Source organism: Ooceraea biroi, chromosome 3 (genome assembly GCF_003672135.1).
Source record: "Ooceraea biroi isolate clonal line C1 chromosome 3, Obir_v5.4, whole genome shotgun sequence".
NCBI lineage: Eukaryota > Metazoa > Arthropoda > Insecta > Hymenoptera > Formicidae > Ooceraea > Ooceraea biroi.
In genome coordinates, this window is record NC_039508.1 from 6,556,524 (window position 1) to 6,575,340 (window position 18,817).

The window sequence follows — 18,817 nt, forward strand, 5'->3', positions numbered from 1 at the left end:
TGAAGCACGTTTTTTTGTCGGAAATTAATTTAAATGTTTCGTTGTTAAACAGCAATTACGATAAGAATATCTTTTTATACTTTTTTATAGTAAAATATATATACGAGAAAAATATTGTCTAGCTGAAATGAAGTCGATAATTGACGCTAATTAATCGAATTAAAAATTTGTAGCAATCTATCACATATAAAATATAATTTTTAATATCAAACATTTTTCAGGTGAATACACGAAATAAACGAATTGTGTTTGGTCACTTATTACATAATGCGTCATTATAATTCACGCTAGAATCGAATACACGGTCTCTTCTCATATGAATACATAGATCGATATACAAGTATGTATGTATGCAAGTATGTACACAGATTTCAAAGCTCTCAGTACGAATCCGAGCGGGAATCAATCAACAGATCGTTTGCACTAGCGGAGTTTACCTTGAAAGATCATCCTGACTTCGGCACTTCTTGTCCGAAGGGAACTGACAAACCGAAACGTCGCCGTCCGTCTCCAGCACGCGTCGGAATCTCAGAAGTCAAAGTTCCCAGCCGACAGCTTGCGCGGAAACGGAACCTACGATCTCCCCACCGGAAGACCCGCAAGTCAGATACCTTGATTACTTAGGCGCTGAGGGAGTATTGATTTCATCGGATAGCGCGATTCACGGGTTTCCGTTTCATTAAGCGACCTAATAATTCCCGCAGAGATTGCGAAATAATCATCATCTATTCCGCGACATTATCCACGATGATCTTATGGTGATCTCGATTATACTACAGTAAATATTAATCTCTTTTGTTTCCCTTTTTGTCGACGCAATCTTAATAATCATCCCGCGTATTGTTTTTCAGGGTTAGTGAAGCTTCGGGAGCTGGTGAGATCGCCGAAGATCCGTGACATCGAGGTCAATCTCAGACAAGCAGATCCCGACTCGTACAGGCAGGTCCTCTCCGAAATGAAGAGCAAAGAAATTCGAAATCTCATCGTGGACACAAGACCCGAGCACATGCATCATTTTCTACGAATGGTAAATTATTGTATACACTTACATTTTATTACAGAATATTATACATTATTAGATTTAACAAAAAATGTATAAAAATAAAAGTTGCACGTTAAAAAATTACCGAAAGATATAAAAGCTGTCCAAAAAATTTTCGAGGAAAAATTAATGTTATGTTATTCAAAGGATTCATATGAAATAAAAAGGTGCTACATCAAATTATCTAAAAAGCTTTTGCATATTACTATGCACTGAATATCTTTTTTAATTAAAATTGAAATTTATTGAATTCTTTGAGCAAATGAGGGAAAGAAATCAGAGAAGTTACATTGATGATTAATATTTTTTTATATCTCTATTGTCACAATAAAATTTATAGAAAAATCCGCAATGATTATTAAGCTAACCCGATAACTTGAGAGATAAAAATAATCGATTATGCATTGTGAGCTATAAATTGCATAATATATAACTGAAAACTTTCCGTGATTCAAAGTAATTGAAAAAATATCACTTTTTCCTTCTCGTATTTTATATTCTATTCCATCGAAGCGATCTCGATTGACCATATCGCTATACGTTGCAGATCCTGGAGCTGCAGATGAATGATTATAAGTACCACTACCTCTTCACGACTTTCGTAAGTACCCTAGGGATATAGAAGCGCATAGCGAAGATCTACTCGATCCGCAACTCGATTCGCTCACTCGCTTTTCCGCAGGATATCGAAACCTTCGACCTCGAGGACTTCAAGTACAATTTTGTCAATATCACTGCCTTTCGTTTGGTCGACGCGGATGACGTCGGCGTACGTAGTATCCTGAGGGACATGGAACGCTATCAGCCGGCGGGGAACACAATTCTCAATAAATCGAGGATAATCCAGGTAAGCGCACATAAGATCTCTGTTTGTAGAAATGCGCGTAGCGCGAGATGTATATATATATATATATTTGGGAAAACTGGACAGTGATTTTTGAATTAAAGATTTGAATGCATCAAAGTGCATGGAATATCTATTTCGCGAGTTGACGTTTCTCCAACATTTTCACGAAAATTTCGTTGTGTCAGAAAAAATGTGTATACCTTGTACCTCTGGCAAAAAAGATTTTACACCTCGTCGGGAAATAGATGTTCGGGCGATATGGAAAAATTGTATTTCGTGATTACTTTTCCATGTCATATCCATAAAGAATAACAAGCATACGCTGGGGCGCCGCATTTTCATTTTGCCATAACGTTTTATCGATCATAATTTCTCACTAGGCGATGACATTGCGCCTTCGAAAGATTGGCAAGATCTCAATGAAACATGTAAAACAATTTCTTGTCTGCATATCCAATACCATATCCACTACTTTGAAAATCAATACATCAAACCGAATGTTTTATAGATCTATAAAATCGTTTAAAAGCCGCACGAATCAACGTGTGCATTTCAACCACGATGCGAGTAACGGAAGTCACATTGTTGCGAAACCAGCTTCCGAAGCAATCATAAAGCTGCAGGAAAAATGTCAAACACGGAAAATGGCCATTTCATTCCATTATCGTGACGAGCTAATCTTGTAATGGCCGTGAATGCTGAAATAATCCATCAGTTGCGTACGAAAAAACCACTACCATAAACTTACTTAACAGAAATATTCAATCGTATTATTAGCTCTATCAATGTGTCCCATCAATAAAATACATAAGCCATATCGTAAAATCGACATAAAATACTTGAATATAAAATATTGCGATATATCGGAAAATGGAAATGTAGTTTATACCTTGTATTATGCTATATTTCCACAGCCATTTTGAGAGAGATGGTTATATAGAATTATGATATATGATTTTCTCGTAATGCATATAGAAAAAGAAATTACATTTGCATTTAAATTGTATAACGTTTCGGGCGAAACGCGTAAATATATAAATCCCTAATAGCATGTACTCCAAGATAACACATTAAATACGTCCAAACAATTTTCCTCATCAAGCCACGTTGCATTCATTTGAAATGTGCAAAACATTCCATTTATACCAATTTATTATTGTATTACCAATTTTACCAGTTTGGTCTTATGTGCAGTGTCTTTTTAATAAAAAAATAATTATCATAAAAAATGATTATATAACAAACCAGTGCAAAACGAAATTACGAGTGATATAGGTTTGACTTGCAGCGATTGCTTGGAAAAGTACAATTCGACGTGTCTTCTCCATTTTTATCGTATGCCACCCACAATAATAAATCTACGTGTCAGAAGGGAGAGGCACATCTGTTTCGCACGCCTGATAACGTGTAACAGAATTACGCGGTAACATCCGCTATATATGTAAAAATCCGCGGCCGGCCGCGAGCAACGTTCGTCCGCGAAAAAAGCAGCGCGCTCACGACGCGTGAAGCTTAACGCTTTTTTCCAATTTAGATGCAGATCAGAATGTCGTCGCGGCGACAACGACGACGACGACGACGATGACGACGACGACTAAACCATGAAACTCCAATGGTGTTGCATCGCGACGACGGCATACCCCATAATCGCATTTCGTACATGCACGCACATGCATGCAGGTGTAAATGCGTGAATGCGCTGAATGGCGTGCCGCGAAGCACCATGCCGAATTGCGTGCACACACGTGAAGAAAATCCACGTAGCGCGCGTATTTAATCGCGATTCATCGAGCTCTCGGGTGCGTTTGTTAGGTCGCGGCAATCTACTCGAGTTTCCAACTCCTTGGATCTCCCAAATCATTTCGAACAGAATCTCCGATCTACTTGAAGTAAATGCATCTTTGCTCACTTGAGAGTCTCTTGGGCTCTTTGGTTTCTTGTCTCTTTCGTGAATTTTCGACTCATTGATTTCTTGAATGTTCAAGATTCTGGTTGGAGAGCTCTTGCTCTTCTTCTGTTCTTGACACTTTTGAATCTTTCTCCTTCAAACACCACGCAAAAACAGAATCTTTATCTAAGCGTATTATACAATCCATATACTAATAATTATAATAGTATATAATTTCATGATCTTATGAAATTTTGTCTAAAATATCAGAATCACGGAATTATCGCATAATATAGCGTTTCACGAAATATGAGATCGTGCCATTAATATGGAAGTTTCTGCTCATGCCGTCCGTACCTTTTCGTGGTTGGTTCAATACAAATAATCCTTTCCTGCATTGAGACTCGAATAAATAAATCGATTTTCCAGACGCGTGATCTTGCACCGGATCTTCACAAACACGTAAACGATTCGCATCATGGAAGTGAACGAACGTATTCTCCTGTCCTCCTCTTCCTCCTCTCTCTCTCTCTCTCTCTCTCTCTCTCTCTCTCTTTGCAAACGGCAAATCCTCTTCGATTTTCGAGCAAAACGCGCGATATTTACGATAAGTGAAAGAGACATTTCGTGCACAATACGCGGAGGCCGTTTGCGCGAAACGTCTCTTCGAAATCGTCGCTAATAATTCAAATAAGACGGTATTATTCCGCGCAGTGCGCCTCAGGCACCCTTTATGGTTATTATTATTTTTCACACCCTCCAATCTCGTTTGCCCGGGGGCCGGTATCCCAACTCTGAAGGGTTATTTGCATGTATAACAAAACTGCGGAGACTCCGTCGGGTTGGAGAGAAAAGTGCGATCTTTTGTCCGAACGACCGTCCGGAAGGATGAAGTAACATTTCCGTGGAAATGCATATTTACCGTTTTTGGGAAACATGCATTCCCAAGGAAATGCCGCTGTTTCACTATCTCAATCCGCGGGTTCAAAAGGAGAACAGAAAGAGATCTTTTATTCATCGCTTGATATTACTTTTAAGCATCAGCGCGTCATACAATTTAAAATAAATTTTTAAAGCATATTATTTTTATTCTTATAAATGTATATTAATTTGATACACACGAATATGAAGATGCGTTCCGCGTGTTTGATAACTCACTATGAAGTTTATTCACGTATGCACATGATAAAATTATAAAAAGATAAAAAATCATACAAATATCCGAATAAATTCCCACAATGTTTCATTTCTAAATAATCGGAATATTCTCGTTTGTTCATCGAGCCCGCGCAGCGTAGAGCGAATTGTAAATAGACAATCTGAAATTCCAGATGCGATACTAAGATTAAAAAACTTGGCCGCATTTACAATTCATAAGAAAATGCCGGGGTTCAGGACCACAGGAAAAAAAGAGTTTCCTAATTACTTCCGCTACAGCCGTTAAACTTCCCGAAGTGGCACGCAGCATACAGGAATAATATTCGAATGTAACATACATACATCTAAAATAGTACTTTAAAATAACTCATAACTCACGTATTTCGAAGTATTCGAGGAAAACATCATGTTCCTGATAAATTACATTTGCATCCAAGCGTACGCAAATACTCTGTTGTATGAAACTTAATTTTCCAGCGAAAAACGCTGCGTATTGTAGCGTGCTTGATATTCAAGATTGTCAATCAAGTCCCCTTTCTAGGCGAAAGCTGAAAATAATAAACTTGACTGATTGATATTCAAGATTGTCGTCCAATAACGGAATTTTTCTCGAGTTTATAGTTTGTCGTAATTTCGGATATCAACAGTGAGATTACGAGCAATATCAGGACGGTCTAATTGCTCGCAAAAATACTATCAGACACGGTCGTATCGGTAGATATCAATGAAACAACTCGACTTAACGTCTATTGCCCGGAATAAACGTCCATGCAATTGTGCGGGAATATTGCCAGAGATAAGAGAGAGTAAGATTTAAGATGTGTTCGTGGAAACGAGCCCCAAAAACGTTGCGCCAGAAACTCGGAATATCTAAAATGCTTTTTAACGAAGCAATCAGTCCTTTGGCTGAACATGATTGTCTTTATTATTATTAAATAGCAATTGCGAATTAGAGTGTTTGCCTCTTTTGACTCTGTAATCTCACCGAAAGGTTACAAAGGTGTCAGAAGAAGCGTAGGCAAGTTAGGCGGCTAACCGATAATTATCATTTTATCTTGTTAGGGAAATGGGCGCGCACACTCGTGCCTTTCTAAGACTTCCTTTCGCTTTTAAAAGTGATTATCTTTATGCAATGTCACCACGTGGACACGAAATTTAAGCTCCTCAAGGCTTTAAGTCCAACTCAATTCTTGTCTGCAAAATTTCAAGCATTACACGTCACATGTCGCAATGAGCTATTTTATACGCGCAACGAACCCTTCGCTTCATTCTATAGGTATTCCAGTCGATCCGGCGGAATAGAAGCGGCTTCTTAGACTCACGAACCCCCGTCAGCAGCAGGGAAGTTTTGCAGCACGCATAAAGTTAAGCTCAAGCACACACGATTGACCGAGTTCGAGCATCGCAAGTTTAAAAGCTTGCCGGCAATCTTTTTAAGCATCCCTGGAGATAAAACCGTTTCCATTCGCTTTCGAGCGTGTCGTCAAACCTTGTATTGTCGAGACAACCTGTTTGCGCATCAGCTCGCTCTTCGTTGCCGTCCCCCTTTCTCCCCTACGCAAATCAGGCGAAATTACTTATTTTGTTTTGACACCGTCCCAAGCGTGCACCCCCATTACATCCCCCGTTGTCCACTCGTTGCCAAGTTTCGCTGCTGCCGTCGCCGTCTTCAACCCCTTCCTTCTCCGTGCCGCTAAACGACCGAGTTAGCTGGCGGCAGAGCCGCACAAAAAGCTCGGTCATAATCAACGCTTTGTGGAAGCGGAAGACGAAAGAGGAAAAAGGAAGACGGACGCGGTTTAGGCGTCGGAGATCAAGAGAAAGAAGTAGGCGGTTCTAGTCAGAGAGCAGCCGCCGAGATAAGTGCAGAGCATACCTGGAGAGCAGCTCTCCCTTCAACCCTCTCGTCTGAACTCACCGCTCTGGAAGCTTCGATGAGAAAAATATAGACTTGGGTGGTTACACAAGAAGCGCGATGTAAATAGGGTAGATAGACCGAGAGGAAGCGAGAACGCGAGGGAGCAAAGGAGAGCAGAGATGAGGGAAAGAGAGGGCTCTCGCGTAACAGGAAGGGGTGAGATGAAAACCGGCCGGATAAGAAGAAGCTTGTTACACCAACGTGGAAACCGCAGATGCATACTGATTACGTTTACCGACAGCGTGCCTTTCCTTCCCCTTTCTCGCCCGTCCTTACGTCGTTTCCTCTCTCTCTTTTTCTCTCTCAACAGAGAGAAGCCAACAACCGCGTCGGGGCAAGATAGACTTTTTCGGTCCCGCCAACGAAGGAAGATGCGAGGCGTGTGAGCTGCTGATGGCTTAATGAGAAGGATCCACGCCAAACCGCGATGAGGGAACTGCTGGATTTCCGCCTAATTGCGCGATTCTGTAAGCGCCAGCGATTTCCCGGGATGAAAAAAGAATGTACATTTTGGGGATCTTAATAACGCGTGACTCCGCAGATTTAAACTTGGCGGAAGGTTCAGCTCGAATCTTTGTATATGTGTAATATATGTGCAAAAACACTCTTTTCAATAGTTTTCAAATATCCGTAATTTATTAGCAGCATTTTTAATTTCAATCTTTAATTTAAAGTTTAATTATTCATTGCGAAATGATTTTCAAAGTAAATGTAATTAAAAGTTAAAAGGACTGTGGAAAATTCTGAATTTATATTATTAACATTTTTTATACATTAGTTTATATATAATATTCATAATTCACACTTTAATATTTAATCGAATTGGATTTGTAATGTGTACTTTTATTATCTTTAATTATAAAGTTAATTATTTTTTAGTTTGCATAAGCACTCGTTGCTACATTTGCGGCACAAATTATTTATGCCACGCAAATAATTACAATGAGTAGTAACATTCTTCCATGTTATACTGTCAAATAAAGAAAAGTCATATATGTATTTGTAAGCTGTTCCAGAAAGTTTCATACAACCGACGATGCCATTAATTAGAAATTTTCACTTAATGTGCGGATTAACGAGAAAGGGAAGGAAGAATCCGCGCATCAAGATTTCTGTCTCTGTCTCATATTTCTCTGAACTCTTCTCCGATCCGCTCGGCCAATGAATCACTGAATTCCCCGCATCGTGCTGGATAACCTTTGCTGTTGGCGCCATAAATCAGCCTATCTTGCACTCAAAAGGTTTTATTATTTTATTTGCCAGCCGTGGTGTAGTCACAGTCAGGAAGGTTCCGCGGCAACTGCGGTTTGCAGTGGTTGACCAAAAATATGACTGGAACACTGTTGGCCCGCTCGCAACCCTTTGGCCAAAAATCCGGACATTGACAAGCCAGAAGATCAACATACGTTTTATTTATTAACCGCAAATATCTTGCATTCTAAAATGTCTCTCTTTTATTCAAAATTTCTGCAGTACTTATAAAAGCCAAAACAATTTTTTATAATAATAGTTGTACATGTTAAGTTTATTAGATTTACAGAAATATTGGAGAAATAACTGTTCATAAGAGTGCTGAAAAAATCATTTCGTGTCGCAATAGCGTGCACCACCATATGGACAAATTGAGTTGCATTCCGCAACCGTAAATCATATCCATTGCTTGTTAAACCGTCAATACCAGGTCGATTGCAAACAAGCAATTTACAGCGAGAGGCCGAGCGCGTATTATTACGGATCATTACGGGACGCACCGCGGTCAACGAGAATTTTCTCCACATAAAATACAAATGTTTATTACCGTGTGTTACCTGTCCAGCTAATTCTTTGCGCTTCCGATTGTTCGCACAATTTAGAGGTTCATAATGCTCAGTGAATTAATGATAATCGGATCCTAATTTACCAGCAAAATTCTATCGCGTCGCACACAATACGTTCCACATTCATATCTTCGTCAGTGGCATAAAACAAGGATTGCACTAAAACGAAAAAAAACGAATACGCTTAATAGCGATGGATTAAAAATAAAAATATTATTTGACATAAAATTCCATGTCGAAGGAACGTGAAATATTGAGCGCAAAACAAATGGATGGAAATGGGATAAAGCTCTATTTTTTCAAATTTTTATCATGCAGAAAGGAAACGATGGATCGAATTGTGCAATAGAGATCCGTTACACTTGCCGACAGTATGATAAATGTTGCCAGCGTCGACTGTCGTTGCAAATATAATATTATACATATCATATGTCTCTCTTCCCATCAAAAAAGCGATATATCATATGCAACTTTTGATTTACGTTGTTTCGCACTTTTATTGGATTACCATATGGCATTGAAACATTTTCATTCGAAATCGAAAACATCATCCGCCCTTCAGCAGCAAATAAATAAAACATTACACATACAATGGAGAGCTCAAATAAAAGTTGGGATTAATCTGGATATTATTATCAAATATCAAACATTTATTTTTTAATGTGTCTTCTTTTCATGAATTTTTCATATTTTCATGTTTTTCATGAATCTCATGATTTATTATATAATGATAAAAAGGAAATAAAAAAAGTATTTAAAATTGCTAAAAGCGAACCGTTTAAAAATTTAAGGACCCTTGCGGTGAAAGATTCGCGGATGCTACCAGGATATAAAATTGTACGAGAGTGCTGTAACTCCTTAGAAATACAAACAAACGTCGGTAAATTCGTAACTTTACGACAGAATGATAACTTGTGCGTAATTCTGCACGCACCCAACCAAATTTTGCAACCAACGCGATACGGGACAAGGTTGTGATAAATTACGTGCGTTGGTAGAAATAGGTGCTCGAGTGTCACCTACGAAAACTGTGGACACTTTAAGATTTAAACAAATCGCAGCTTGGTGGTCGGCGGCACAAGCTGGATAAGAACCATAACCGTTCCTCATCCTGTTATCCGACTGCGAGGAACGGCTCTTGCACATGGAAGATTGGTTAAGCCAGCGACTTCATAAAGAAATTTCTGTTTGCCGAACGGGTGGCCGTGGAATCCCGCGACATAAAACGAGATTTGTTTCGGAATCCGCGCGGTCCAAGTGGTATTTATTTCAATTACGTCAGACTAAAAGGGCAGCATATCGATCTTCATGATGGAAATTTTTACGGGGGTGGAACGGACCCGCGTAAATGGACGTTTACTTAAAAGGGTCTGCTCGAAGACGAAATTTACGATGAGTGAAAATACGTGTAACGCGGCAGAGAAAGAGAGAGAGGGAGAGAAAAATGCCCGTGTGCTTATAAGCCGACTCGGATGAGCTAATCAATTCAGATGACCCACCTTACACGCGTTACGCGTTCAATGAAGATACACATTTTCACGCGAGGGTGGGAACGTTTCCCTGATCTCCCATCGAGTCAATCGTCATCCGCGCACTATTCGGATGTCACTCCCGGCTGCAACTGTCTCCGAGCCAACCGACGGGAAAGGTGAAGACCTCGCGCCAGACGGCAAGTAGTTCGGCGAAGGCATTTCCATTTCGCTTTAAATGCTAATGAAACAGGCAGGATGGTCCCGGCCGGCGCTGGACTGGCGCGCGGGCGGAAATGCTCGTCGCGAAGTTAAATCTGCGTTTCAAGAAAGGGACGAGACGGGACGACCAGTCGGACAAATGACAGACCTCTCAAATTAATATCGCCGGGCGATTATCCGGACAGAGGGCAAATCGCGTATCAAGGGGTGCCCGAATTTTCGACCCTGCTGCCAACACGTGATTCGTAACGTTAGCGCGAGAATTTGCGAAGGTCGCGAGTGACCGGCAACTAACCGCCGATCCATCCTGGTAGGACAGAGCTTAAAGCTGGCGTAACCAGACACACGGTCGATGCATAGAGAAACCTGGTTCGCTACTTTCTTCATTATTCACCCGAGATTGCCAATTTCCAGAACGTCAAGGTGCTCGACCGATGAAGCAATCGTGAAGCGGTCTCGTGTGGTCGTTTGTATCGACCGAACATGACATTACTGCACCGGACGCGGCATCCTCGTATGCACGTTTGCACATGTATGAGAAAATCTCTTATGAGAAAATCGCGCGTCCGCTGCGCGAGGAAATACGGTCTTGCTTAAACGATTTATTGCACCGCCGATACTTACGTGGCGATTAAAACTTTATTTGCAAACCGATTTTCCGCAAGTGGATTACTCGATCGACCATTTTTATTAAAGGCACAGTCGTTGAAGTAACCGAGGTAATACTCGAAACAAAACGCAATCGGGGGATGGTATAAGCGGATGAGAGGGCGTAATTATTCAGAAATATAATGCAACATCAGAGTACTTATCTCCCGTGCAAAAGTTGGTCATTCAAGCGGCGCGTTGCGAGGGGTAAAGTTTCTAATACAGCTTAATCGAAACTTTAAGTAGCATTAGAAGCGAGAAATGTCCGTGCAAAATAAACCGCGATCAGATTATTTGAGCGTGAAATAAAAGAAGGAAAATCTTGTTGTCGACTACCATTTGAGCGATATTCTTCCAAGTGGCATCGACGAATTTCGCCACTTGGACGTAAGGCGTGCGAATAATGTGCAGCTCCAAATTACGCAATTTGGCCAATGCCAATGCGCATTCGAGCTGAATGTAATTAAGCGAGGCCACGCTACCATTTCCGTCCGTTGCTTTAGCTTGAACTTCAGCTAATTAAAAGCACGCTCCAATTAGCCCCGGATAACTATAGTGTGTTCACGATGCAACAACTTCCATCCGACTAAGAGATTTCTGATAATACGCGTGAACTCGCGCGTCCACTTCCTCTCGTCTCAGCTAGGCGTGTAATAAGGTCGTAAGCGTTTTGATAGGAAGCGCAATGAGCCATGTCTTACTTTAATTAAATTGAACGAATTTTCGACAAGTCAGTAACGCCAGATTAACCTTCTGTCGCAAATGTATGCGATTACACGTCGTGATTTTGATTGTATTCGGCATTATTCGGCGCGATTTTATCTGACTGAATTATTAAAGAAATTAATTCCCTTATTTAACTTGCCTGAAACTACGGAAGCGGATAATCCACTCTTAAAATTTAATACAGCACGAGCTGGTAAATTTTTTATCAAGTTTATATATACTTTCTATGCGCCGAAAATGGAAAATTTCATCCCGCTCGGATAGGTATTTTATCCGTCCGCGACTTATAAAGCGCGTCAGCGTATCGCGTGACTCGCAAATAAAATTTGATTACGGAGTAATCGTAGTGATCCACTCAATTTCGCTCGCACGCTGGGCGAGAGAGAAATTAAATACGTACCTTTCGCGCCGTGTAAACAATGATCGAATGCGCAATTGCGATGCGTTCAATATCGTTGGACAATGTTTCAGACAAGTCTCCCTCTTCAGAAACGTTTTATTGGATTGTTAGATCTCATGAGACCCCGCCGCGATAAAATGTCGACGATACAACTCGCAATCGATACAATCGATGCATGTTGCGTTTACCTCGCCCCCCGATTACCTTGGTCAACGAAATAGAAAAAAGTGACAACCGCCGTCGTCTATCGCCGGCCATTAATTTCTCCCTGCTATCGAATTCATTCGACGCGGCCGCATCGTTCCTCGATCGTGCAATTTTTTCGCGACGCGGTCACGCACGCACCTGCAGCACAATTGCATTGCAGAGCGGTGCATTCTGCGACCGTGCAAGTTCGCATCTCGATACGCGATAATACACGAGGTACGAGCACCATCGCAATCGTTTTGCAAAACCCTAGTTTCTGCAATAATATGGAGAGCAGATAGCAATATCGCAAAATACATGGACGATGATTAAATAACATGTTTAAATAAAAATATGCGTCTGAAATCAATCAGCAATTAAAACAGATTATTCTACAAACACGCGCGGTATCAATATTTTATCAAGTATATTATTATTAGTATATTAGTATTATTTCTGTATTATTATATAATCGCAAAATATTCCATATTTCTGTTCCGTATTAAATATTACCGGTCATACCTTCTCCATCGTTTCAAATAATTTTATACCACCAATATTATTATCGTCAATAATAACATATCGCATCATGCCTCGTTAAATTATATCAAATTAAACATAATAAAATATTAAAATTAGCCATTGCAAATTGGATATATACGGAATTGGATATATACTTGATCTTTCGATTTTGCAAAGGTTTATGACTATTCCGTGCTTATTGCAATGACTTGTGTGCCCGATTTACGAGTTTCCGCCCTGTCAATACGTTCGGTCTCGTCGATGAACAGAACCGGTCACGCGCCATCGATTAAAATTCGTCGTTTTTGGTCCTACGTGCGATTTCATTATTTTCACCGATCGCGCTTTCAAACATACCTCGTAGCATGCCATGCTGTACGGCATGCACGCGCGTTGTTATTCTGTTTGTACGCCATTGCACTCCGCGCCGTGTTGTCCGACCAATGACGAGCATTACTACTGGAAAAATGTGCGTGCACAAATTGGCATGGACGTACGGCAACGTCCACGCGATCTCGTTATGCCACCGTCACGACGCCGAGGTAATAAATTCAATAACTGAGTATTTCACGCAACTCAATTAAGAACATGACATAAAAACGTCTGTCAAGCATGAAATGTCGAAAAAAAGCTTACTGGCTCTAGTGCTAGTTTTGATTTTGCTTGTGTGGAGAACGACAAAATTGGAGTATGGAGAAGATGGAAGTTATTCGTTCTACGTGTCGTATCGTCCCATGAATATTCCCATAAATGATTTACCGCTATTTACGTCGCTGCGGATTTATTGTACCGCGATCGACCTTATTTTAGTCTCGCTAACCCGCGGGTTTCATCGATTTCATCGCGCATTGTCGCCTCGGACCGTCGAGCAACTCGAACGAGTGCGGCGATCGGAAAAATTCGAAAATTTATTCGCTCGTAACGATTGCATAACGATCATTTGATGGTAATGCGTCATTCCGCTTCCACGCTTGCTACTTTGTCTTCGCGTCCTGTTTGCACGCAACGACACCGCAGCTCGTGCATCGCTATCGTTTGAACGCGCAACGAACATTGAATTTTTTAGCAAATTAATGGCGTGAGTGCACGGTTTTATCGTTGCGCGTGTACATTTTATTTATAATGTCGCGATGCACGCATAATTGCAGATTGGAATTTCCGCGTGCAATCGCACGAGGCGCGCGGTAATAAATCGAGCCACATGCAGCAACGGACATTAATTGATTGATACGCGTGTAACGATCCCGGTAGCCCGCAAAGCCATCAGTTTGCGCCCACATTAACCTACCGAAACTGATAACATCCAACGTTGACGTTGTAGCGCATACGCTATCGTCCTATTAACGACAGATATCTTCGCCTCGACACTTCGACACGCATGTGCATTGATGTAGCTTCCGTCACGGTGGCATTAACTGCCGAAAGTCATGTACGGCGATAATTGAATGAAATCCGTTTATCAAATGTCAAGATTGATGTAATCTGCTTTTAGGAATGATATTTTTTTCCAGTTTACCTGTGTACGCTTTTTTGTAAAAGCTGCATGGCAAAAATATAACAAAAAGATATTATATTTTCTTTTATTACATGGATTATTTATATTAATTTACCAAATATATTTACGCCGATAACAGAAATGCCGTTGAAATTTTATGAAATATGATTCTCTTGTAATATCGTGGAATTTGAATAATACCTGTTCAATATATTATACGTTAATCCTGCAGATATGCATTACAGGAAAGAAATGCATTACGTAAAATACCTTTCCTATATTTATCAACATTTAATGATTTTCTCTCTTGAGAAATTTTATTAATTTTATTAATTAAATTTTACACATATAAATGCATGATACTAAAATTGATTAATATAAGCATATAAGGTATTAAATATAATTCAATAAATATTCTGAAAACGAATAAAATTTTCATCGCGAGGTACAGGAACCACATGACTGCTTGCCGACTAAAAAATGATAACGAGAACCTACAAAAGAGGCGATCACAAATCAATACGCTCGCTTGGAGCTCTAAAAGAATTGCAGGGATTTTCTTTATAGTTCATCACCACCACAATGTAACGAATGGTCCTTGATACCAGCTATTCCTCACGCAAATCTACTCTCTGCTCTAGCAGTACGCTCCTAGCTTCGGTGGTGTCGCAAAAAAGGAGCGAGAGCGTAACCGCCCGCAGTTGGCCCGTAAGCTTTTCCGGACAGATTTCAAGTTCGCCGGGACGAGAGATTCTCGTCTACAAATAGCTCGCCAGGGCTTTATTGTTTGCCCGGGGCCGAGGTAAGACAAGCAGGATGTGCTCGCACGCCCCTGGGCCACACTCGCTTCATCCTGCTGTCGCGTTTGCGTGTCCTGCCTGCATAAATTACATTAGCGCCAGTTCATCAACTTTCGCGCGAGCCGGGCAAACTTTCCAGCAAATTCTCGTTTCGGATTATTACTGCCCCGCGCCAGCGGGGATTTTAGCGTAATTGCGAGACCGCAGCGTGCGCGCACGCGCGCTCCACGTCTATAATTTATAAACTAATATCGAATAATGAAATTGTACTCACAACTTTTTGCAATTCGTTCTGCGTGAAAGGTAAGTTCCAACAGGATCGCCATAAATTATTCAATCGAATTACCGCGCTTTGGTATGGGTACGTTATGAGTAACTACCGCGTGCAAACAGTTGCTGCGTGTAATAATTTACGAGCGTTACAAACAAATGTTGAATAAATCAGTTATACTAATTACAAACTGTAACGCTGGCCAAAATTACGAGCTGTTTATCTCGAGAAGCATTAAGACGATGAAGCAAAGAATATCTCGAAATATCTCGAAACTGTGCACGGGTGCTGAGGCTGTTTAAAATTGTGTCGGAAAAGCTGATTAGTCGCGCTAACGAAATTCGCGCGTCGCCAACGGAAACGCAATATTGGATCAACGCCAGTGGACGGAAGGAAGGGCGCTAAAGGGGACAAGTCGCACTTCAACCCAGGCAAACATTAAAGCTCCACAAACTACTCGCAAGCGGAAGGGGGTGAGTTTCGCGCAGCGCGCAATGGAGAGACGCGCGAGACTAAGCGGAGAGAGGCACTGGTCGTTTCCTGGATGCTTCCGCGTGTTTGTCCGCCTCAAATACGTGCCTTCCAGGACACGCCGGCAGGGAAGAAGCTGCAGGGAAAGGGAAGGAAATGAAGACGAGAAGCGGTCGCAGGCGGAATGGCCGCGTCGTGCTTAGCATCGTCCCACGACGCTGAAATACGAGCGAAATCAATTCGCAACGTGACCGCTCCGCCAACGTTGATCGTACCGCCGGAAGCCTCCACTGGAAATACACCGGAGATAATGACCCGCTCTAAAATTGTCCTCCCTCTGTTTTACGATCGGCGTCTTTAGTAATTCTTTGGAAACTCTCTATCGAACCGGTATATCGATAAATATGTCGATACTGTTCGGTTACGCGAACAAACAGTCCCGCTCGTGAAATTGAACGCTTCTTGGTCCTGGAAGGCGATTGTACTCGGTTATTCGTTGATTTCTACTTCATTGGCTTTCAACTTACTCGTAAATTTTATTCGTGCGGAAATTTTTAAGAACACCATTTCTCTACTTTAGTTAACATTATAATGCATAACACAACGTATAAAACGCACGCAATTGAGCACGTCAATTTGCGCAGAGAATGTTAGTGCTCAAATCTGTTTTTCATGAGTTTTTGGTTCCGTGAATACGTCCCCTCGATATTTCGATTTTGTCCAATTTCAATAACAGCCTTAACGAGAAAAGGCAGCAACTAACGAGAAATCAAAAAATGCCAAATCTGTCCTCTTTACTTTTGTGCTGCGTACCTATTCCGTTTATTTACATTTAGTGAATACGCGAAACAGAATTAGCAAATGGTGTGCTTAGTTAGTTTGGCACACATTTACGTTACCTATTATTACATTAGTTTCTGGCAAAATTTTCACTAAATTCTTTGTCGATGCAAAACGGTAGACTACAATTATGGAAACACGTATAACAAAAAATCACAAAATGAGCATCACCTCGGACTTTTTGATGGATAAATAGAGTGTAAATAAATGGATAAATAAATGGATGGATAAATAAAGTTAATTCACGCAACGTCTCTCGTACTCTCTCAATATTACATTTTCCGCCGACGTTTCGTGCGGGAACGCCATCATCATCATCATCGTCGTCGTCATCGTCACTGTCGTCGTCGTCGTGACGAGTACATTAGGACCGGAAGGTAACTTCGACACAGCAACGTACCGTGAATTTTATAACTCGCTGAAATAAACGCGCGCGCACATACGTACACGCGCGTGCCTCTAACAGCGTTACAATTAATAACTGGAGCATTTCGTTGCATTCCACGCGGTTTGCACCCTCGTTTGCCTCCTCTCGAAAAGTTCTTCCACATGCCTTGCATTTTCCGCATATTCTGTGGTACACGCTCGTTTCCCGTCCAGTTTGTTAAAATCGCTATTGATTCACGTCGAACAATTCCTGCTTTAATGAAACTAATTACTCAGCTTCATGAAATTAAAGTGCGAACAGCCATAATGTACTCTTCTACTTGGCGATTCTAATTAAGATCAAAACCTGAAGCAATCTCAGTAAACTCCCGGTAATACTAACAGAAATATACTCATACTTTTGTAGCGGTTTCTTGAATTACTTCTGAACATTAGTAAGGCTGACTCATATTTTTGCAGGCCGAGCCGGCACTAATGTACGACAGCGTACAGGTATTCGCGGTGGGATTACGCACTCTGGAGCAATCCCATGCTTTAAGGCCCGCCAATATTTCCTGCGAACTCGAGCACCCCTGGGACGGCGGCTTGTCTCTCACCAACTACATCAACTCGGTAAGTTTCTCCATTTCTTCCAAGTTTCTTTATTTTTTCACATTCGTGTAAACATGATGTGTAATTTATATTTAGACACTTGAATATTTAACATGATCTTTAAATATAATAGTGGAACAGTATCGCAATTAATAATTAAAGCGAGTAGCATGGAATAAATTATGTCACAAGCAAAAGAATCAAAGTAGAAATGTATCTCGTGAACGACCATCTCGTTGAGTGCATTCTCCAGTCCAAGAAAATATAGAGATATTTCAAGAGAAGCCTATACTCTTATCGAGAAGCGAGTCTACGCCATTTGCGTCGTAAATATACCCACGGGATCTTAATTTTTCATAGACGTCCGCGCAGATTCTCGACAACGTCGCAACATCGTCATCTATCTCTCGATTTTTCTCGAGAACAGGAATTATCGTAAGAAGAGAAATTCACGCTCGGTATCCAATCCCCCAACGTCTTTTAACACCGCTACTTGCCAGATCCGCCCAAGAGAGACACCCCGAGAAGAAAGAACCATGCTGCGGTGGCTTACCGTAAATTACCGTTTCTAAGATCTGGCTAGTGTCCAAAACAAGCGATATCCGATATAGTGGCGAACACTTGTCTCTCCGTTCCACTCGTGCAAATATGTAACGCAACGCGATAAGGAACGTTGCCGTAAACTGCATGTTGGCATGGAAAAGTCTCTAGCGTTAATACCGTAAAATAAGAAGTCCTGGAATCGGACAATTTTTGCGCAATACATTAATATTATATTACAAAAGATATGTGTAAATATATATAATAAATATCATATATCAATATATTTAAATTGATATATTACATGTATAAATAAATTAAAATATTTTATAATATTATACATTGGAAGATGTATTACATCAAGAAGAATGCGCTTATCGTTTCCAATGCTCAGGCTGTGCCAAATTTGCATAATCAAACCGTGCTTCATGCTCGAATAAATAATTAATCACTCACACAAATTTTTAATATTTGAACACATCGGAACAAGCTGTTTCTAGTAGTGTCGCTTTAAATGGAACATCTGGGAACGCGGGAAAATGCGTTTCTATAAATTTCAATCAACGTTATGCACGCGAG

The 18,817-nt window shown here is 40.8% G+C and overlaps 1 protein-coding gene across 4 annotated transcripts in view; it reads left to right on the forward strand.

Moving 5' to 3' along the window:
- LOC105275426 (glutamate receptor ionotropic, kainate 2) overlaps positions 1–18,817 on the forward strand; it is a 127,215-nt gene that overhangs the window by 64,388 nt on the left and 44,010 nt on the right. For all 4 annotated transcript variants that reach the window (XM_011332243.2, XM_011332240.2, XM_011332241.2 and 1 more), the window contains exons 5-8: positions 852–1,027; positions 1,590–1,643; positions 1,725–1,889; positions 17,567–17,719. In XM_011332243.2, the coding sequence (XP_011330545.1) occupies positions 852–1,027; positions 1,590–1,643; positions 1,725–1,889; positions 17,567–17,719 (548 nt within the window). The remainder of the gene's footprint in view (positions 1–851; positions 1,028–1,589; positions 1,644–1,724; positions 1,890–17,566; positions 17,720–18,817) is intronic.